A 21,717-nucleotide genomic window follows, 5' to 3' on the forward strand; every position below is an offset into this window, starting at 1 on the left:
AGGCAGAAAGCACGTTAGGGACAGTAGCTATATAAAACCCCAGGGCTCCTAACTTAAACCAGTCTTACCCATGCAAGAAATTGCAGACATGGCTCAGGACACTGACTTGTTTGACAAGGTCCAGGCAGTACCCATATTGCCCCAAGTTTTCTGTCCCTAGTGGACAAGAATTGTGCATAACAGATGAGCACTGCTCTGAAATCTTAGTGAGTGTAGACTTCAGGGAGGTGGTGTGTTAGATGAACTTGGAAGCCCTCTAGCTTTTATTGTTGATCCTATTAATGACACTCACCAAATTCTGCCTGGAGATCTACCTTCATCAACCTCTCCAGCTTTTTCCAACCCAAACTGATAATTTCCTCTTCTGATTAAAAATTCTGGTGTTCTCATCTTATCCAAATCAGAATCTCACTATAATCCTTCTTATCTAGATTCATTTGTCCTATGATGTAACTGGCAGTCACTTGTGTTTTCTTAGTATCATCTACAATTTCCAACACACTGATGACATATGACAGGCTCAAGAAATACTTAGTGTTTGTGTGAGGTTTTGACTGTTTCTTTACATATGTGTGCATTCATTGCCCTCCTAAGACTATAAATTCCACCAGCCAAGGACTTGCCCACTTGTTTACCAACATGTTCCCAATGCCCTCTAGAGCAATGCTTGTACAGAGTAGGTACTCAATAAATAATGATTAAGTAAATGATTAAGTAAATGATTAATTATTCAGCACTTTGTAAGTATCACACACTAACCAAGATACTTACTTTGCTCCATAATGTTCTGAATTTCTGGTTTATCCATCTCCTCTACCAGAGAGTGACTCACTCATTGTGGGAAGGGACTAGTACTTGGGAAGATGATTGACAAGTGACGTGTGAATAACAATAGAAGGACCTGCAGAACCCTACAGCTGTTCACATCCTCTCTGCCTAAGGAGAAGCCCCATCAACATATCATTGCGGAAGAGGGTAAATCCCACAACACAGATTAATGAAAATATCATAGAGAAGGAGCTTCTTGGTCTACTTGAATAGGACATGTGACCATCAAGCAAAATAAAAGTTGGCAGAAGCCCTTTGATTACTTAACGACCTAGAGCACAAAGAGAAAGCAGTGTCCCCATGGAAGTACTCACCCTCAGCCACATCATCGTCCACGGTTAACTTAAGGCTCTTTCCTCTCCGCACCACCCGAACGGTGTGCCACTCATTGTCGTTGAGCTTCTGCCCCGCATACAGGGTCTCAGGTCCTTTGCCTAAGGACGACGGTAAGTGTCCAAGTTAGAATCAGATCTGAGAGCTGTGCTGTGGCATCAGAGTTGTCAAAGCCACACTGGCACACATGAGCCAGTAGCATTCAAGGAACTGTTCCCCCACCCCAAGCTCATCCTAGTGTCACTGTTCCAAAAGGATCCTCCATAAGACTTCCCAAATGCAAAAGCCTCAATTCCAATACTGGGGGCAATAACTAAACAGTGAAAGAAGTAAGTGCCTTCTTTATCCACAGTTTTAAAATGCCAGTGGCAGTAAGTGAAACACTAATGGAAAACGGTCCTCAGCTATCATTTTGTTTGCCCAAGTCTTAGAGTTTAGATGAATTTCTTGAAAATACAGGAAATTCATCAAACATTTTCTAGAATCATTTAGTCATGTATGCATAATACACCAGTCTGAATTTTGGAGAGTACCACCATTGGATGAGAAGAGAACAGTGCAATCTATGCTCTTAACTTGATATGCCATTATCCTTTGGTCCTACCAGAACTCAGTGACCATCATCACAATCATCACAATAATAATAAAAATGTCAAGGATTACCATCATAAATAATGCTCCTGAAGGGAATGTGAGGGGTTTCAGAATTATCTCATTATTTATCATCCTCCAAAAAAGATCCAAAGACATAAAAAGTGGAATAATAGAAAATTAAAAAATTGAATGTTTTTAGAGCAAAAGAATATTCTGTAGAAAGCACCACCCAGTAAAGGAATAAACCGAGTCATCTCAAAAGATCCCTGCTTAAGATGTTCGAAAAGATGTTCAATTGAATTCCAGGAAGAATCCAGTGCAACATGGAATTACAGTATTTAAGGGTGAAAACTGGCAAGACAGACATTAAGGCATTAAAGCAATTTTCCCAGTCAAAAGGGGGAAACACCATGTTTCATTCACCACTGAACTGAGATTTAAAATTAAAAGACAAAGAAGATTGCACAGAACCAGAGGGCTTAGAGCAAGTTTGCTCTCTGTGTGAGTAGCTGAGTCCATGCAAAAAGATACTGACATCTTCCTGGAGTAGTCAATCAAGATAGAAAAAATCCTATCTCTGGAAATAAGTTGTGTTCATTATATGAACACATATAACTGTCGAATGCATCTCTATGGATATTATCCATCTGAAATGTTTCAGAAGATCATATGCATTGCTCTACCTTACAGGAACACCATTGTTTAATGAATGTCCACTGAATAATTGATGCCTGCATAGGTCTTTATTTGTCTGGAAATCACCAATGAAAGTCAATATATTTTTATTTAAGTAAATTTGAAAGAATTTTTGTGGAGTTTTCACTATTCACTATCCTGCATCCTCCACCTCCCTCCAAACAGAAGATATTATAAACTCTTTGGGAAGAAAATTTTTTAAAGAGTTTCACCTGAGTAGAGACACTTTAAAGTAGGCAATTTTAAACTGCAACCTTTAATTCTGAATTATGACTGTTCCTATTTAATTCTAGTTATATGAATTATGATAGTAATGGAAGTTTGGGGGAATTTTCTCTTTGAAAAACAAACAGATTTTTGAAGAGTACTGTTTCTTTTAATTACAATTTATATAGCAAGTAATCTGTATTTTAAAAATTTCAAAATGTACCTACACCCCAAGTGGAACCCCAATGGAACAGGAATCCAGAGAATTTGGTGAAAAAACTCAGAGTGGAACAAATAATCCCAAATTCAGTAATGATGCCATAAGATCAGTGAATCCTGGGGGGAAATAATTCTATAATAAGCCATTTCACAATCAATCTTAGCTTCTTTTACTGTATGAGTATGCCAGACTTTAATATTATCTAAAATGCCCACATATAATGGGAATTTTCCTACATTGCACCCCATTAGGTAGCACTGTTCACTATCTCATTAAATCCAGGTCTAAGATTGATGTAACAGTGGCTCTACAACAAACTGCTGGCAGAGGACGAAAAGGATCACATCATGTGGGAGCTTTGAAGCAAGAACAAATGTTCTCAGAAGAAACAAATCTGCCTTTGCTTTTTTCTGCTTTTATCCACTTTATTCTACATGAAAATGCTTCCATAAGAAAGGAGACAGTAAAGAAAGATGCAGAAAATACTGGCTATGGAGACAGACCTGTTAAAATCACAGGCAGCTTAAAGCATCTCCTACAGATGCCATCTGTCCTTTAGGTGATTTTTGCATGTCACTTCATTCTCATGATGGGGACAAGCTAAGGGGAGAGATACTAACACAAACACAGTTTAAGGACTTTGTTATATCCCTCTCTTATTAACCACAGGGATTGCACACCAGTTTGCTTCAGGTCTGTGTTTCATCTTTTTTTAAAAAAATTATTATTATTATTATTATTATTATTATTATTACTAGTCAAACAAGAACTGGAATGTGGCCAGAGGTGTGGGGGGTGAGAGGATTCACCAGAGACAGAGTGGGGAGCAGAACAGGCAGATCTACTGAAATACACTGCTGAGGGGAGCATCAGGCAAGGCAGGAGAGGTCTGCTGCACCATATGTGAGTAGAGCTCCCTGGCCGGGAATCGAACTCACACTGCAGTGGCTGGTGATAGCTTGATAGGGCTGAAACTTTAACCCTTATGCCACCAGGGAGGCCCAGGTCTGTGGAAGTCTTGCAGATACTTCAATCCTTCCTGTGTCTTCAAAATGCCTACAGTGATCAGATTCAAACCAAGGTATTTAACTGTCCATTTGACCTAAAACTTTAGGATAGAAGAGCCTAGCACCGATAATGTGAAGAAAATAACTGAAACCTCTGATGCCCCACTGTCTGGTTACATTTAAAACCTCCAGCCCTTTTAAGTCTGACTACTCCAAGAGTAGGAAGAAAAAAGATTCATACCCGTTCAGTTAAACTCACATTGAAGGAGTATTGTTCAAGATTCATTTTTAAGCAATAAATATAGAAATCTCAGTGAGCTTCTGAAACACTCTCAGCCTCCCAAAGTGGAGCGTCAATGGCATTTATCTTTAATCAAGCCCAAAAGGTCAATTCATCCTACTAGAGAGAAAGTGATGTTTAAACTCAGCTGGAAATATAGGCAAATAGAGAGGAAGAGCAAATCTAATCTGCAGCCTAAGCACAAGTCAGGGCTGATAAGTGATGTAAGATGTAAACTGAAGTTGAAAGTTGAAACAAACTTTGAGGTTTTTAAGCGTGAGGATCAAGTCTAGGGCAGACTTCCTGGCAGACCCAAGCAAAAATCCAGTGAAGCAGCAACAGCCAAAGAATGAATATGATGTTCTTTGCTGTAAGAAAAGAGTGGTCCAGAAAAGAAGACGGAGAAACTAATTTTTTAACTTGGAATCTAACTTGGAATTTAAATAAAAATTTAAAATTTTTATTTTTAAAAATAAAAATCTCAAAGCTGTCAATTTTCCTGCATTGTCCATTTTCTTCTCAGCAGCTAGTGAAAAATATGATCTGCAGTTAAGCATATGTGTTGGATATATGTATATCAGATGCATGTTTCTTTTATAGTTGAAGTAATAATTATTAATCACAAAACAGCCCTTCAATTACCTGTAGGCTGAATAGTTCAATGCATTTGCTCTAATACAGAAAAGTAATAACTTATCTGACACCCTGTAGTTGAATTTTCCAGGTATTGAAACCCAAGTCTGGGGTAAAGAAACAAAATTACAGATGAAGATTTCTGAGATAAAGTAGTGAAGTGGAATAGCAAATTGCTTATTACTACAGAACAGAGCTTTTAATGAAAACTTTGGAAGATACCACCCCAATGTCCATGCTAGATCGAGCCCTCATCTCACAGAAGAGGGTCTAATTCTCTAATCAGTGGAGATAGAGAGTAGAAACATCAGAGGAAGGATGTGGGTTTTTTTTGTTTTCTTGATCTCTCCTACAGTCAATGTATGGAAGTATTATTTCTTTCAGAAGCTAGAATTAATAATGAAATCAAAATGAAAAAAAAAATAAGAGGACAAGAGTCTTTGAGAAATCACTGCTGATTGCTTGGAGGAAGATGACACTCAGATATTAGTAGATTTTTTGCCTCTTCCAGAAGATAGGGAAGTGGTGTGCACATGGGGAAAAAGAGACCTATATTTGAGCATTATTAAAGGTATACACCTTCACAGGTGGATTTTGGATTTTAATTATTTTGAGCCTAATTATTTTTTTTTTCTAGCAGACTGTTCATATTACATGAATGGGTTATTCCCCCCAGGAGCAATATCACCCCACAACTATAAGAGAGTCCCAATATACCAGTTTGTCTATGTATTTCTGCAACCTGACCAAATCAACCAAACCAGATGGTTTTGCTCATATACAGGCAGTAGATATTCCTTCCATCTGCACCAAGTGCTATTTCCAAACAAGGGTGGGTGACATTTACAAACTTGTTTTTATTTGGGGTAGACCGGTAGGTAGTAAGGGGGCAATACCTGCACCCTAGTCCCTTAAGCTTACCAGAATGGTTTCTTATTTGTGCAAGAAGGGGAAAGCAATAATAATGTGATTTCCCTTCGAATTATATTTCACATGAATCAAAATCTCTATAGCACATAAAAAGCAGGAAATTCAGTCTCTTAGAAAGGTATAGTGAAAGGCATGTGATGATACATCTAAATGATATGACATATAACTACTCAAAATGATCAACTGTGTAAGGTTTAAAGAACACCAAAAATATTTTAAAAGAAGAAACTTACCTTCATTTCCACCGGCACCTCAGGTTAGGCTAAGCTGAGTTTGACAAGCATTTTAACAAGCCTATAGAGCACCATGTCTTTTATCAGTCTTCTTTCCCAGAGACAAAAGATTAGGCAAGTGAAACAGGAATGCGGAGAAGGAAGACAGACTGAAGAGTAAGGTGAATGGTAGAAATCTAGGAAAGCAGTATTTTATTTTCTGTCCAAAAATTCTTTCCTGTTCTGGCTGTTTACTTTGAGTTGACAACCCAACACCGAGTGAGAGGCATTTCCTCTTGTACTTATAAACTTCTATTTTTGATGCAATTACTTTCTTTTTTTAAAAAAGATTTATTTATTTTTATACAAGAACTGGGGTACAAGCCAGATGCACGGGAGGGTGAGAGGACTCACCAGAGACAGAGCGGGGAACAGAACAGACAGACTAACAAAATACACTGCTGAGGGGAGCAGCAGGTGAGACAGGAGAGGTCTGCTTTCCATGGGGGATTCTTGCCAGCCGGCCAGGATCGAACCTGCACTACAGAGGCTGCAGAGAACTTCACGGTGTGGCGCTCAACCACCTGTGCCACCAGGGGAGGACCGAAGCAAGTGTTTATATTGACAAAACACTTCAATCATATTTACTTACAGAGCCAGTTTAGCAAAACACCTCAAATTGATCATTTTATCCTGACCAGAGTCCTCAATTCTCGGGAAGAGCTGCTGGACTTCCAACAATATATGTGAAAACAAGGAAGTTTTCTGGAAGCTCCTATTAATAAGTCTCCCAGAGAGTGCAGAAAAAAGGTAAGTGACCCAATTATTCAGCCTGAGCACAGAAACCCTCCTGGAGACCCTGCTTCTAGTTAAAACCCACTAAAAAACAGCACCAATATTGCTAGGGCTTGAATAAGTATTTGTATCATTGAGCCTGCCACCTACAAACATTTAACTGTGGATTGGGGAAAACTGGCCCATCCTCTATGGCTGACCCTCTCCCTATGTCACTGTCACTGACCCTGGTGGTGTACTGTAGAAATACACATTCAGTGACACTGGCATTCATTGACACTCTGCATTCTCAGAGTGCAGAATGAAGAGCTAAATAGGACTTGCCCTCACAGAGCTTATGGTCTAGTCTGGGGCAAAGGGGGACGATGAAGGAAAACACACAAATTAAAGAACATGAGATAACTGCAGATAGGGTTAAGTTCTATGAAGAAAATAAAACAAGGTACTATGATGAAAAGTAAGTGGAGTGAGGAGTGGGAACAGAGGTTCCAGAAATGAAGTGACTTGTCTCTTCTTGCCCTGAAATTCTGGTTGGGTAGTGAGATAATAAGTCCAATGGTCAGAGAAAGCTTCTTGGAGAAGGCATGTTTGTGAAAGAGACAAGCATGTCAATGTCTGAGGCAATGGGGGCAATTTACCAAAACCCCAGGAGCCTGGTATGTGAAAGGAACAAAAAGAAATCCATTAAGGAAGGCAGTGTCTTTAGGGAGAAGGTGGCTGAGCAGTCTTAGATGACAGGGTTCATAACCTGAACGTGGATCCAAATGCAATTGGAAACCACCGAGAGGTTTTAATTAACCCCTATGGCCTATGTTAATTAATTAAACTAAATGATGATCTAACTAAAACATTAGAAATCACTTTGGTTGCTAGGGTGGAATGGACAAAAGAGGCCACATATGGAAACAAAGAGATGCACTAGAGAGCTGTAAAGGCAGGAAGTGACAGTGACTTGGACAAAGCAGGTGCAGCAGGTGTACAAGTGGCGAGATGTGGGTTGCCTTTTATAGGTGGTATCAAAGGGACTGAGTGGGAGAAGAAATCTGAGGCATTCATGGTGACTCCTAGTTCTGGTGACTCTGGACTGAGAAGGGAAACAATCCCAGAAAGAGTGAGACACGACTGAGCCTATTAGTCAGTGGTACTAACATCTATGTTTTGCATCTTCCCTACTGAGCTTTAGTGCTGCTCAGTACAATCACCTGGCAGCTTCCTACCACTGAGATGTGTGAATCAAAGTTCACGGCTTGCATGATTTTCTTAGTACAGCATTAATTTGCACCTTAGGGCACCAGTGCCTACTAATGATGCAACATTACTGGGTTCTTATTATCTTCCTCTCCCCTCTCTTCCCCTCCCCCTTCCCTTACCTCTCCTCTCATACTCTCTCTTCTCCTTTTGCTCCCTCTCCCCCATTCCCTCTTTCCTCTCTGTCTGCCTTGCTCTCTCACTCTGCCACCTCCTTTTCTTCCCTTCCATGTGCTTTTCTTTTTTCTGCCTGGTTTCAGTTATGTGTTCTGGCATATGCCCAGGAGTGCCCCATATAATACAAAGCAAGCACTGACAGTCCCTTTCGATAGGCTCTTTAAATTGTGATGACTGCATGAATGAAACTGTTCCTCTGGTCTGGGGGAATGGAGCACCCCAATTTTGAAATGGAATGAATCATAGCAGATACAACTCCATAGTAATGAGTGACTCCACAAAAGATGAGAAAGAATCATGCCCCCAATTTACTACCAAATGTTTACTTTTCATAAATCTCCAGCATGATTTAGGAATCATGGTAGAGGATGGTCTCAAGATGTCTTGTAATAATTTCAGTCCATGAAACCACATTTCAAGAGATGAGGGTACTTTGTGCAAGGAGAAGCAGAAAGATCTTTCTGATTCTGATACTGATTCTGCTCTTGTTTTTTTTTTTAAATAACTTTTTAAAATAGACTAATACTTTTCCCACCATCGGCATGCTACAATTAATACAAATTAGTCTCTCTTTGATGATTTAAAATGCCTTAGGTTCTTATTGACTAAGTGACCTTTTGTCTGGCACTGAAGACAGATTTGAAGCTGGCAGAGATTGGGGATAAGGAGATTTTAACCAAGGTGTTCACTAAAATCTGCTCCCCTGGCATCCTCTGAACAAATTTCCAATTTAAGCCTGTTTCTTTGTGAATTGTCCCTTTTGTCCTAAAGCACAGAATAAAAAAAAAAGTTCAGTTAAAATGCATACTTGATGTTCTGCTTTAAACAAGAATTAAGGAAAGCATAAGGTCTCCACTAGTCTTCTTTCATATACCTTCATAACTTCTCTACCTGCTCTCATCTCTCCTCTGCCTTCTCTGACCTCGGAGCTGGGATTGTACACTTCTCTGTAAGTCAGCAGTGGTTTTATTTTGCAAATCATCATTTGATCCCTTGCACTGAAGTTTTTCTGTTTTTTTTTTTTTTGTATATATATCCACACCCTACACATCTATGCCATCTGAGAGAGAACATGTTACCTTTGTCACTCCCAACAGCTAAGCAGAGTACTTTACACCAAGAAGACACACAACACAGTTAGGAAAAAAACTAGTGAGTGAATAGATAGAACTGAGTGATCTCAGTAACAATATAGTAGGTAGGTTGAGGGAGAGAGAAGAAACCGAAGGGGAGTAAAAAGTAGTAGTAACTATATTTTAGCAACAGAAGGAATGGGTCCATTCAGGAAGGTGTTTGGGATAATAATAAATACATGCAAGTAAATTAATAAGTGAATGCATAGAAATGGGTAAATAAATTAAAGACAGTAAATCTGTTGAAGGTGGAGGAATAAAGAGAAGGGAAGCAGAAGAGAGTTGTGTATTACATTTGGGGAAGAAAGTGAATTAGACATCAGGCAGCAGATATAAATAAAATAAACTCATTACTTTTCCTTTTAAATATTTTTCCCTGTCAGAAGACAATACAGTCTGCTGGAAATATGATATGGGGATGAAAAAGAGACTCTCTGTTCCACATACATGGTTTTATTTATTTTTGTAATATGAAGCTGATATCATTTACCCAAGATTTACAAATAAAGAAGCAGACTGCAGCTCCACACCCTCTCAAGGTCACAGAGATAGGACTCAACCCCCAGTGGGTCTGTCTGCAAGATCCTTCCACGATCCCACAGCTGTGCTCACAGCTTCATCGAGGTTTTACCCTAGATAAGCACAGCCTAGGGGGTTAAAAAGGAAGATAGTGATGTCATCTATGTTCACAAAGGACATGGAAGAAATGGGAGAACATTGTTAAATCTAAAACAAAACCTAATTTGGGGGAGGTTAATGAAAAATAGGACCCAATTCCATTGTTTTCCCCAAGACTAGGGTCTAGTCCAAACACATCACACCTAATGCCAACTAATGCCAACCAAAGTTGAAAGTGTATATTGGTAATGAAAGTCAACAGTAAATACATCATCATATGGGTGTGCACTTGCAGCAGGTGCCCATTTGCCCGCACACTGGCCCCTCCACGAACCTCAGATTTCAGCCATAGCAGCAGTAAAGTTATTGAAAGCTCAGCCACAGTCTAAGGACCCCCATCTCAGTGGGCCCAGCTGTTGGATCATCTCTAAAGTCAGGGGTACCTTCCATGGTTGCATATAAGAGCAGTCAAGTAATGAGGGTAAAGGGGAAGGGGGAGGGGGGCTGACAAAAAATGAAAGGGAGGGGGCTGGTTGGATAAATGCCCCCAATCCTCTGTTTTTGGGCCACATGATTCTTAGAGGTATTCACTTCAACTCCCTCCACCTGCCCTACTTCCACATCTCACAGTTGAAAAGTTGACAATGGACACTCATGTTGGTGGTTCTCCTTCATTGCTCACTTCCCCTGCTTCTTCTCTCCTGCTTTTGATGATCCCTCACAAATAAACCACCCAACCTAAGCCCATGTTTGACTAAGATGACATGATATAATATTTGATCATTTCCTAATGCAGTCACTCAAGCATTATGACAACCTTGTGAGGTAGGGATTATCAGTTGTCTCTGGTGCAATTTTCCCAAGGTCACAGATTACTAAACTGAAAGGAAATCAAGAATCCAGGCTTCCTGACCCCATGGAAGACGCCTTCCCCTTATGCTGCAGCTGTCAGGTCCATGACGCCCAAAGAAGATGGGGGTTGTGAGCCGCTAGAAGTGCTGAGGGCAGACTTGGGGCTCTGGTTGTAAATTACCAAATTCTGACTAAACTTTTAGGGCTTTGAGGAAGTGATCACTGAAGGCAATCACAGGACACTACCCTGAGGACCATGGGGGGCACTGGAAGAGGTGCAATTACCATGATTCTTAATTAGCTCAGGTCTACTCAAGACAGAAGGGAGGAGATAGGTTCTCTGTGCCCAAAGGACCTTCAGGCTCTGCTTCGAAATAACAGCCATACCCTAGATGGAGAATTTATTTTAGATACAATGATTAAGTCACTGGGTTTTAAAAGTATCCCAAGATGAAGAGTTCTATGAAATGGCATTTCCATATCAATCTGCATGTTTGCAGCACCTCCTTCCCACATTGGAAGGTATAAAATCTAAGGTAAGAGTGGGAAAGGGACTTTTCCAGCCTATCTTTCTGGGATGATACAAGATCTACAAACTTAAGAGTTTAATGGCATTAGCTGATCACCCACTGTGGACAAGAGGCAGTTCCCACACAGAATGTTTCTTTCCCTGAGTGGACTGTCTTATCCTCTTCACATTGAGTCTGTGCAATTAGGGAATGCAGGAGGCTGGATTAGCAGAACGATCACTGTGTTCTGGTCCTAGTTCTCTAAGTTCTCCCTCCTAAAATAATGTTGCTTTGAAAATATGATAAATTATAGCTCCTCATCTCACAAGAAATATCTCTTTATGATGCCCACTAAAATAAAACTTGCAAGACAAGCACAGAGAGGGAAAAAGTAAAAGCAAAGCAACAACCAATATAGATTATTTGAGTTCAAATATATTTATTTCCTTTTAAATAAGACTTAAATGCTTCTTCCCCATGAAGCAGGTGTGGGCTTGGATAAGGCATGCAAAGTGAATATGTTGGCAAACAAGTCTAATTTCTAGATGTTGTCTTTACCCCTTTATGCAACAGCATTGGCCCAGCACCAATGTGAATTTCAGCTGTTTTATCCATGCACTTAAATCCCTGATTAAGCCAAGGTAACTGTTCATATTGAAGAGGATGAAATCAACACCCTACTTTCAGATGGTATAAAAGATGAGTCTAATTGAAAAGTTCAGGGCCTACTCTAAAAGCATAATGGTTGTTCCTGGGGGTGCAAAAATGAAAAAGATACACTCACTGTAATCAGGGAGCTCACTGTGTACTGGAGAGTTGACCAAATGAAAATCAATTGTGTGGGAGGGAAAAGTAAAGACATGCATGGGGTTCCTGGTTGGAAGGACACACCTAGTCCATGTGGAAATCTGAATCATTCATGCTGCGTCTCCACAGTTTTCATGCAGGATCATATAGCTCCTATAAGGTAGCAGCCAAGATCTTCATTTCTCCATCCTTCTCAACTCAAATAGCACTGTCCTTGGTATGCACAGTGGATTCTCAAAAGTGAAGAGTAAATTAATAAATTTCTTTTTCTTCTTATTCTAGCATTATGCTTTGTTATAATAGCTAAAATGTACATATGACTTAACAGACTCCATTCACTGAACACCATTCTGAGTGTTATATTAGCTCATTTAATGCTCATCTCAATCCCATAAGGCTATCCCATTGTTGTATTATTTTTTCACAATATTTGTTCCCCATTCCTATCAATCTTTTTCTTAACAGTCCTTTTTCTAATCCTTTCTATAAGCTGTTTCCTGCCCTGTTGTATCAGTCATCTGTGTGGCTAGCTTCATATCCCAGGGAAGGGGAGCAGAAGTTCGTTTGGGCCACTGAAAGGTTTTAGAACTCTGCCAGTTCTCTATCCCCTTTGCCACAAATCCAAGATGTGGCAGTCTGGGACTCCTGCTTCAACCAGGGTCCTGAAATAGAGGCATGAAGAGAAGCTACAGCATCTCCACAGTGGACATTCAGGTGAGTGGAAAATAAAGCTCTGCTCCCTGAGGTCCCTAAGACTGCAAGGAGGCTTTGTTATTGCAGCGTAACTGAGCTGAGCTGACTGACACATGAGGCCCATTCATAGGCTCACTTTACACAGAGAAAACCCAGGTTAAAGACAGTTCAGTCCATGACCCAAGGCTATGGAGTTTGAACCTGGGCAATCTGGTTCCATTTTGCCCTCATCTACCACAACCACCTAGAATCATGACAGTTTCTATTAGTCAAGGGGTAAACCAAGTAGGGGTAAGAAGACAAGAATGATCCTCAGTGAAAAACGTTCTACAGGAAAAAATGTAAGTGATAAAATCAATATATACAATGCACATGCCTTTAAATTCTGGTTGGATAGAAGACAACGAAAAGAAAAAAGAAATAGAAGACAAAATAAAATGGGAGAGGAATAGAACAAAATGTCAGGGGAAAAACAGATGGTGAGGAATCTCAATGTATGTCAAATTGCTCAGGGAAAATCTTTCTTCTGGGGAAAAAAAAAAAAACCCTTAAGATTTTTATCTTTTAAATGCCTCCAGAACAGGGCCTCCCTGGTGGTGCAGTGCTGGGAAGCTGTCCGCAGCCTCTGCAGCATGGGTTCGATTCCCGGCCAGCCAGGGAGATTCCCACATGGCACAGCAGATCTCTCCTGTCGTGCCTGCTGCTCCCCTCAGCAGTGTATTTCGGTCCTTCTGCCTGTTCTGCTCCCCACTTTGTCTCTGGTGAATCCTCTCACCCTCCCGCACCTCTGGCCTGTACCCCAGCTCTTGTATAAAAATAAATAAATCTTTAAAAAAAAAAAAAATGCTTCCAAAACAAAAGGAAGTGCTTAGAAGTATGTTCTTTGGAAATAATCTGGGTTCTTTTCACTTTGATAAAATAAACACCTGTTTGTAATTTTTACAGGGTGGGTGGGGCAGTTCATTCCCTGGGGCTGCCACTAATACACTAATCCAGGAAGCAGCTCTGGAACTATAATGTTAGGAATTCTCAACACTATTTAAGAGCCACCTATGCCAGATTCTCACATTTCAAACTGGAAAGTAGCAGCTATGAATAATGTAAAGAATTCAGATTCCAGGGCCCCTGGCTACATTTCTCTTTTGCTAACCTTTCTCTCTCCAGCTCTATTTTTCTATTTTAATTTTCCTAGTAATTTCTCAGATTTCTCTTATCTTCTAAACACGTTCTCTCCTCCAGCATCTCTCTTAAGGTCATCACCATCCAGCACCTCAAGCTGTCCAGCTGGCAGGAGCTGCCCCTCCTTTCATGCAGGCATCCAAATCAGAGCCACTCTGGGAAGTACCTCTGGCCTTTGGTCAGTGATTAGAGATGAGTGGAGAAATGTATTTACAATCCCTGGACTAAGGTTACTAGAGTCAAAGGAGGACGCAGTCCGGTCACTGTAAAAAATGTAATACAATGTGTTAAGTGCTGTTCATATTCTACTTCAGGAACAGTGTGTGTGTGTGTGTGTGTGTGTGTGTACATGTGCCTACACATGCACCTTTTGATCTAAGTTTGGAGTTTGAACATAGAGGTGTTCAAGTAAGACTCTCTAGCTAAAGCAAAGTTAATGCTTCTTAAAATCTGATTAGGGGGCCTCTCTGGTGGTGGAGGGGGTGAGCTCAGCACTGTGAAGCTGTCTGCAGCATTTGCAGTGTGAGTTCAATCCCTGGCACCCACTGGGAGCAACCTACATGGTGCAGTAGACCTCTCCTGTCTCTCCCATTGCTCCCCTCAGCAGTGTATTATGGTACATCTGCCTGCTCTGTTCCACACTCTGTCTTTGGTGAATGCTCTCATCCCCTGCACCTCTGGTCTGTACCCTAGCTCTTAAAACAAAAATCTGATCAGGACCTTGTGCTCCAGGTGCAGCCAAGCTGGAAGAACATTCTGTGCCTGTGCAGAGGTAAACAAGGCTGGAGACTGGAGACTGGAGAGCAGTTCCATGTGGAAGGAAAGTGAAGGGCATTTTTATGAGATCAGAGATGGGAAATAGATCATAAGGACCTTGATGCAATAAAATACAAAATAAGGATTTGTAGTTTACCTTCTAGACTGAAAAGAACTGTTGAGATATCTTAAGTAGGCTGCAACATTTGTTGTATTATTTTAGACAGTTCAATCTTGCTGTAGATAACAATAAAAATAATCAGGATGAATAAAACTCATAGAATATGTTAAGTGGAAAGAACAAATGAGTAGCCTTTGAGAGCTGTAAGACACTGAGGAAATAAAAGGGGCATATGTACTTTGAACAAAAATAAAAATGACTTAATGTAATATATATATATATATATGTATATAATAGAGAGACAGAATATACAAGCTGGTCTTTAGTGGTGCATATCTGAAATTTATATAATGGCATAATGCAATGTTACTTCAATTAGAGGAAAAGTATGGCAGAAATTAGAGTGCCATTTGCCCACAGGGTGGAAGCACCTAGAAAATCTTAAATATTCATAAAGCTCAGCCTATGCCTGATTGAGTTGCCATCCCCAAGTCAGTCAACAACTTGGTGACACCCATTCCAGTCCCACATTTTCTCTGCTTCAGACACACAGATAAAACATTTCAGTCATCAGACTGACTGACAAGCTCTTGCTGTGGCTACAGATCTGTCTGTCTGAGTCTCCCAAGCAGAACAGATGTACAGGCAACAGTAGCCTCAGAGCTGGTGGAGCACCTCTTGACCACCACTTGGTCTTTATAACCATCCCATCAGCAGGGAAGGTAAATTCACAGAGAGAGAACAAGATATCTGAACACTGTGTAACCCAGGATTTAGAGAGTCTTCCCAACCCTCCTGTCCACAATCCAAAGTGCGGCCACCTGCCTGATCTCCTTCCTGTGCTTTAGGTTGATTGATTCTACATGATTCCATATCTTTTTTTAAAGATTTATTTATTTATTTAGGCATACAAGAACTGGGGTGTAAACCAGAGGTATAGGAGGTGAGAGGATCCACCAGACAGAACGGGGAGCAGAACAGCAGATCTACTGAAATACACTGCTGAGGGGAGCAGCAGGCAAAGCAAGGAGAGGTCTGAAGCACCATGTGGGTCAGCTCCCTGGCAGGGGATCGAACTCGTGCTGCCATGGCTGGCAACAGCTTGATAGTGCTGCCCTTTACTCCTGCACCACCAGGAAGGCCCTGATTCCACACCTTAATTTGTGGACTTTCTGTGGCAAGACCTCGAGGGCAGCCTGTCTGAGCATCCCTGGAGTACAAGGCAATTTCCCACCTGCCACAGCCAGTGACACAGTCAGGTGGTTGTTTCAGAAAAGCAATGACAGTCCTGCAAGTGCAATGTCCAGATGGCTGGGAGAGAGCTGGAGGCTGAGAGACTTCCCTTTCCTGTTGAAGAAATATAACTCATATTTCATAAAGGAGACAGGAACTAGAAGTTCCAGGCACACCAGAGAAAGCATCCTGGACACCCAAATTCAACTCAACTCCCAAAACTCCACATGGTCCATGCAAAAAGAAAAGCAAAGATAGAAAACATAGAAGAGGGGGAAAAAAACCTAATGATTTTTAAACATCTTAAGGAGAAGGCTGTGATCTCTCCATATCCACCTAGGGTGACCCACCTTCCCTGGTATACCCCCAGCGTCCCTCAAGGTTGCAGAGATAATGACCCACCATACTTATAACACAGTCTCATAATCTCTCAGGCGGACTAGCAGGGAGCCCCAGGAAAAGGACGCTAAAAACAGCTGGTGAAGGAACAGCAGAATGCAAATACAGATGCCTCACAATAAGGGGGCACCAGTGGGGAATGAGCAGGAACACTGGATTTTAGCCAGCCAGACTTGGCTTCAAGTTGCTACTCCAGCGCATAGCAGCTGAGTGACCTTGGACAAACACCTACCTCTCAGCCTCAGACTTTCTAAGCTGTAAATTGGTAAGACCAGCAATCATTTTCAGCAGGGGCTGAGATGAGGGATTCAGGAGATAACACAGGAAACATGTCCAGTTCAGCCTCCCTTCCACATTTGCCCTCTTACACTTAATTCAGGTAGATGATAAATGAATGGTCACCTGTTCATAAAAATGGCTGTTCCAATCGACCACCTTGAATCCAATAATAATTGTTCATTTAGCACCGCACTGTGAAGCTGTCCACAGCCTCTGCAGCGCGGGTTCGATCCTGGCCGGCCGGCGATAATTCCACATGGCGCAGCAGACCTCTCCTGTCTCGCCCACTGCTCCCCTCAGCAGTGTATTTCAGTCAGTCTGCCTGTTCTGTTCCCCGCTCTGTCTCCGGTGAATTCTCTCACCCTCCTGCACATCTGGTCTTTACCCCAGTTCTTGTATAAAAATAAATAAATCTTTAAAAAAATAATTTGCTCATTTAAATATGACTGTAGTATTCTTATTTCTTCAGTCTCCAGTTTGTAGCAATGTGGAAAACATATTCCTTGCAACAGTGATGTACTGGTGTGTTGCTAAGGAAACCTCCCTAGAGATAAGCAAGGCAAGCCTTGGGTCATTTGGATTTTAAGCATTGAAGCTTTGGAGAAACTCCAGCAATCTCTCCTCTCAAGGGAACATCGTACCCCACCTCCTCCGAGCTTTAAGAAGCTTATAAATTTCTGCAAAAATGGAACTCAACTTTAAAGACACTGTGTGAAGCCAATGTCATTTACAAGGCTCTCAGAGACTGAATTTCCCAGAGTTATCTTCCGTTCTAAAGTGTGTCATGTTCTCATAAAATATCCATTTCTAATTCTTTTCTTGCATTTCTTACTGAAAAGTATGATTTCTCAACCTAACTAAAAGCATCCTGGTATTGTTAAATTTTGAAAAGGAGGAGATGAATTTGGGAGGCTAAATTACAGAACGTGTGATTCAGAATGGTAATTTACCTAGACACCCCCGAACCCCTAAAGACACTGCGAAGCCCTGTTTCTCCTTGACTACAAAGGACTGTTGTATCAGATGCACCCTGCAGTTTCCAGGAGAGTTGCAAGATTTGGGAAAGAAGCATGTTTAACAGCAGAGGCATCAGCAAGCAGACACATATTTAACATATTGTGTGAATAAATACGGGTACTCCTGAAATGTTTGTAGAATGAAAGCAAAATGGAGATGGGAGTGCTCTAGAAATTTAGAACATGACTGGAAGATGATCAAGTGTAGCCATGTCTCTGAAGATGGTCCAAAGGCACAAAAGGTTAAGAGATGTGACTGTATTCTTAGACCAAGTAACAAAGTGGGAATCCAGGGCTCTGGACAAACATGCCAGGGACCTCTACCAAGCTCAAGTGACTCTTCAGTCCATCTGAGACTGAGGCTATAGGAGTGTCTAATGCTAAATGTTATCCATAAAGCTCTATTTGGGTTTCATTTTTCATTGACGTACCATGGCCTTTTAACATTATATAAGTCTCAGGTGTGCATCATTAAAAATCAACACGTGCAATACTATATTAAGTTTCCCACCAAAAGTCAAATTCCACCCTTCACCATGTAATTCACCCCTTCTACTCAATTTTTCACCCTTTTTCGCCTTCCTCCCTGTAACTATGAATTGGTCTTATAGTCTAAAAAAGCTTGTCTTTGTTTTATTTACCTTGTAATATTTTCTTTTAAATTGAAGTAAACTGAAATATGATAAACTATACCCCTGAATCATCGGCACAATCAGGGTAAAGAATATACCCATCGCCCCCAAAACTTTTCTCACACTGCTCTCCGGGAAGCAATGGCCAGTCTTCCATCGCTATAGATTAGTTTGCATTTTATAGATTCACAGAGATGGAAGGATACAGCATGGACTCTTGTCTGGCATCTTTCATTATGAGCATGGATCATTCATTCTTATGTCTCAGTAAGCACTGATTTATGAAAGCAAGTATTTATTTGGCCTGCAGGTTGTACTTTGCTAGATACTGGTCTAGTTCTAGAACCCATGTGCCTGATCACCATGATGTATCCCTATCACAGTGTTTAGTCCAGAAAAAGTATGATGAAGTGCTCAAAGATGAAGAGTGGGGTGTTTCTATTTGAGATGACTGGGGAGTTCAGGGAATGTGGGGTGCAAAGTGAGAGCTACCCAAGGAAAGAATAAATAGACTATGTAATGCTAAGAAACTGGACATCAATCTGTAAACAATGGAGAGCATTTGGAGAGTTGAATTTAAACACGAATGTGGAGTGGATTTAATGAAAAGCAGGACAGACAGACTACAGAGAGACCACTGGATTTAGGAGGAGGCCAATGATTCTGAATTTAAAATACTGCATGGCAGAGAGAAATAAGTAAAATGTATAAATAGAAGACATAGTGATATGACTAACTGAATGAGGTGGAGGCCAAAATTTAGGATTACTTCCAAATTTTCAGTCTGTTCAGGCTGGTCTTTTGGATGAAACACAGGTAGAGCTGGTTTGGAAGAAACACTGGAAAGCTCTCTATTAACAAGCCAAGTTTGAGATTATACACGTGACAATGACAAGCAGGCAATCAGAAATGTGGACCCGGCCTCCTGAACCAGATGGAGCAGACCCTGAGGTTTATGTTTCCATCCGCCTATCCACAGCCCTCTGAGTGAGAAGAAGCAGTTTCACTGACCACTGTGACCTACAAACTGCCACCAACTGCCAGTGACATCATGAGTTGTGCCTAATGATGGCACATTATGGCTGTCTCAGTTGGTGTTTTTAAAGTTCTGATCACAGCGCAATGCCAGAAATCCATATAGCACTGGTGTCCTAAAGCTACGTGACTGATTGACGTTTCCCCTATGGGAGAGACTTTTCCTTAGGCATAGGGACGCCCATGGAAGTGAGTTAACCTGGAAACATGGACTTTTCCTCCTTCAACAACACCCTTGGGTCTCCACCATCAGGGGAGCTACTTTGTGTGTGTGCTGGGGGCTTGGAGTAAAGACATCAAAAGAAAAGCTGGAGCTGAGAGATTTGTGAATCTGCCCAAGGGGCTTCTCCAGAAATAGTGCTCTGGCTGGACCATTGGGCAGCCTGTAAATACTTTGGGGCAGCATCTGTGCAAGGCCAGTCTCTGGTTCCCTGTCCTGTCCTATGAGCTGGAAATGCACTGCAGACTGCTGAGAAAAGTTAACAGGTATTCCACCGCCAGCAGGTGTGTTTTGTTTTGTTTCTTGTTCTCTGGTGCCCTCCTGTGGTCTGTTCTCAGATAGCACCTGATTTGCATGACCCGACTGAAGCCAGCCCAAGTAACAGACACTTCCTCTGGAAACATAAAATGACCAGATTACATATGCCACAGGCTTCAGGATGTTTCAAGAAACGTTTCCACATCAACGCTATGTTCTTAAAAGTAGTTGAGGATAATGGCCAGTGCATAGCACATTCCCTGCCACAAAGTAAATGCTCCAATGTTTGTCAAATGAATGTAGGTCCATTCACCACAGATTTAAATGAGGAAAGCCACTGAGATATATTTTTTGCATATTCTAATAAATTTATAGGTACCTGCCAAATACTTCATTACCTTGGGGTATATTTATGCCTTCTTTATGAACTATAACAATAATTATTGAGAAAGAGCATCATTTGTTCATCCAGGCATTCGTTCCTATATGCAACTATTTATTAACCTCAAACTGTGATCCACCTTCTGTTTTTTTTTTTTTAATTATTATTGGTGCTCTATAACTTTATTTATTTATTTGTTTGTTTTGTTTGTACATGCACTGGGTACAGTCAGAAGCGCAGGAGGGTGAGAGAATTCACCAGAGCCAGAGTGGGGAGCAGAGCAGGTAGAAAGACCGAAGTACACTGCTGAGGGGAGCAGCGGGTGGCAGGAGAGGTCTGCGCGCCATGCGGGACCCTCCTCTGGTGGCCGGGGAGCAGCCGGGGATCGAACTGGTGCTGCAGAGGCTGCGGGCAGCTTCGCAACCTGGTGCTCAACCTCTGCGCCACCGGGGAGGCCCCCACCTTCTGTTTTAAGTGTCAGGAAAGGAAAAAAATCCCCAGAAACACACAGTCTTGTGGTGGAGACAGAAAGCAACCCTAACATTTCAGTACAAGGTGAAAACTAATATGATCAAAATATTGGACATCTTTGGATCCCAAGGGAGAGGGAGAAAGATCAAATCATAAATATTTATGTCACATATTGCAAACAGTGGAACTGTTGTGGGCTACCTTTCTTGCTCATCTTTAATTTTGAGTCCCTATAAAATGATTTATTATCTCATATTTGTATAATGCAGCAATTGCAAGAACTCCAATGAGTGCAGAGAAGGTATCCACATTTTTAATTGATTCACTAAACCCCACCTTATATTGGTTTCAATCTCACTTAAGAATAAGAAAATAGAAGACTGGAAGAAATCAGTAAAAACAAAATACTCCCTCCCTCTCCTTACTGGGAAGCTATAGTCAAGCATAAGCTCAGGGTTTGCCTGCCTTGGTCTTCCATCACAACTGAGCGGCTAAATCCAAACACATTTCACAACCCACATTTCACAAATGCATCCACTCCTTTTTCCTACTCCCAAAACCCTGTCCACCTCCCAGCTTCTTACATCAGTATTGACACAGTACTCTTTGAACGATCTTGGAATATTTGATCCATTGCAATCAGACTCCAGTTCTCTATCACTGTGTCAATAATGCCATTATTATACCTCAGCCTTTGGGATCCTTCTAGATCAAATACAAAACATGGGCCACTTCTCAACAGAGCTGAGGGCTAAAATCTACAGCACTGAACTGTCATCTTCTAGAGGCTGGAGGCTTGCCTTACTTTTTTTTTTTAAGATTTATTTTTATTTATTTATACAAGCACTGGGTACAGTCAGAAGCGCAGGAGGGTGAGAGAATTCACCAGAGCCAGAGCAGGGAGCAGAGCAGGCAGAAGGGCCGAAGTACACTGCTGAGGGGAGCAGCGGGCAGCAGGAGAGGT

General features: G+C 41.3%; 1 protein-coding gene across 3 annotated transcripts in view; it reads right to left on the minus strand.

Moving 5' to 3' along the window:
• The window catches only part of NRXN3 (neurexin 3), a 1,487,041-nt gene that overhangs the window by 818,317 nt on the left and 647,007 nt on the right, over positions 1-21,717 (minus strand). For all 3 annotated transcript variants that reach the window (XM_054691888.1, XM_054691889.1, XM_054691890.1), the window contains one exon: positions 1,143-1,262. In XM_054691888.1, coding sequence (XP_054547863.1) covers positions 1,143-1,262 — 120 coding nt within the window. The remainder of the gene's footprint in view (positions 1-1,142; positions 1,263-21,717) is intronic.

This window comes from Talpa occidentalis, unplaced genomic scaffold (assembly GCF_014898055.3).
Source record: "Talpa occidentalis isolate TD23 unplaced genomic scaffold, MPIMG_talOcc4v2.1 talOcc4.11, whole genome shotgun sequence".
Lineage (NCBI taxonomy): Eukaryota > Metazoa > Chordata > Mammalia > Eulipotyphla > Talpidae > Talpa > Talpa occidentalis.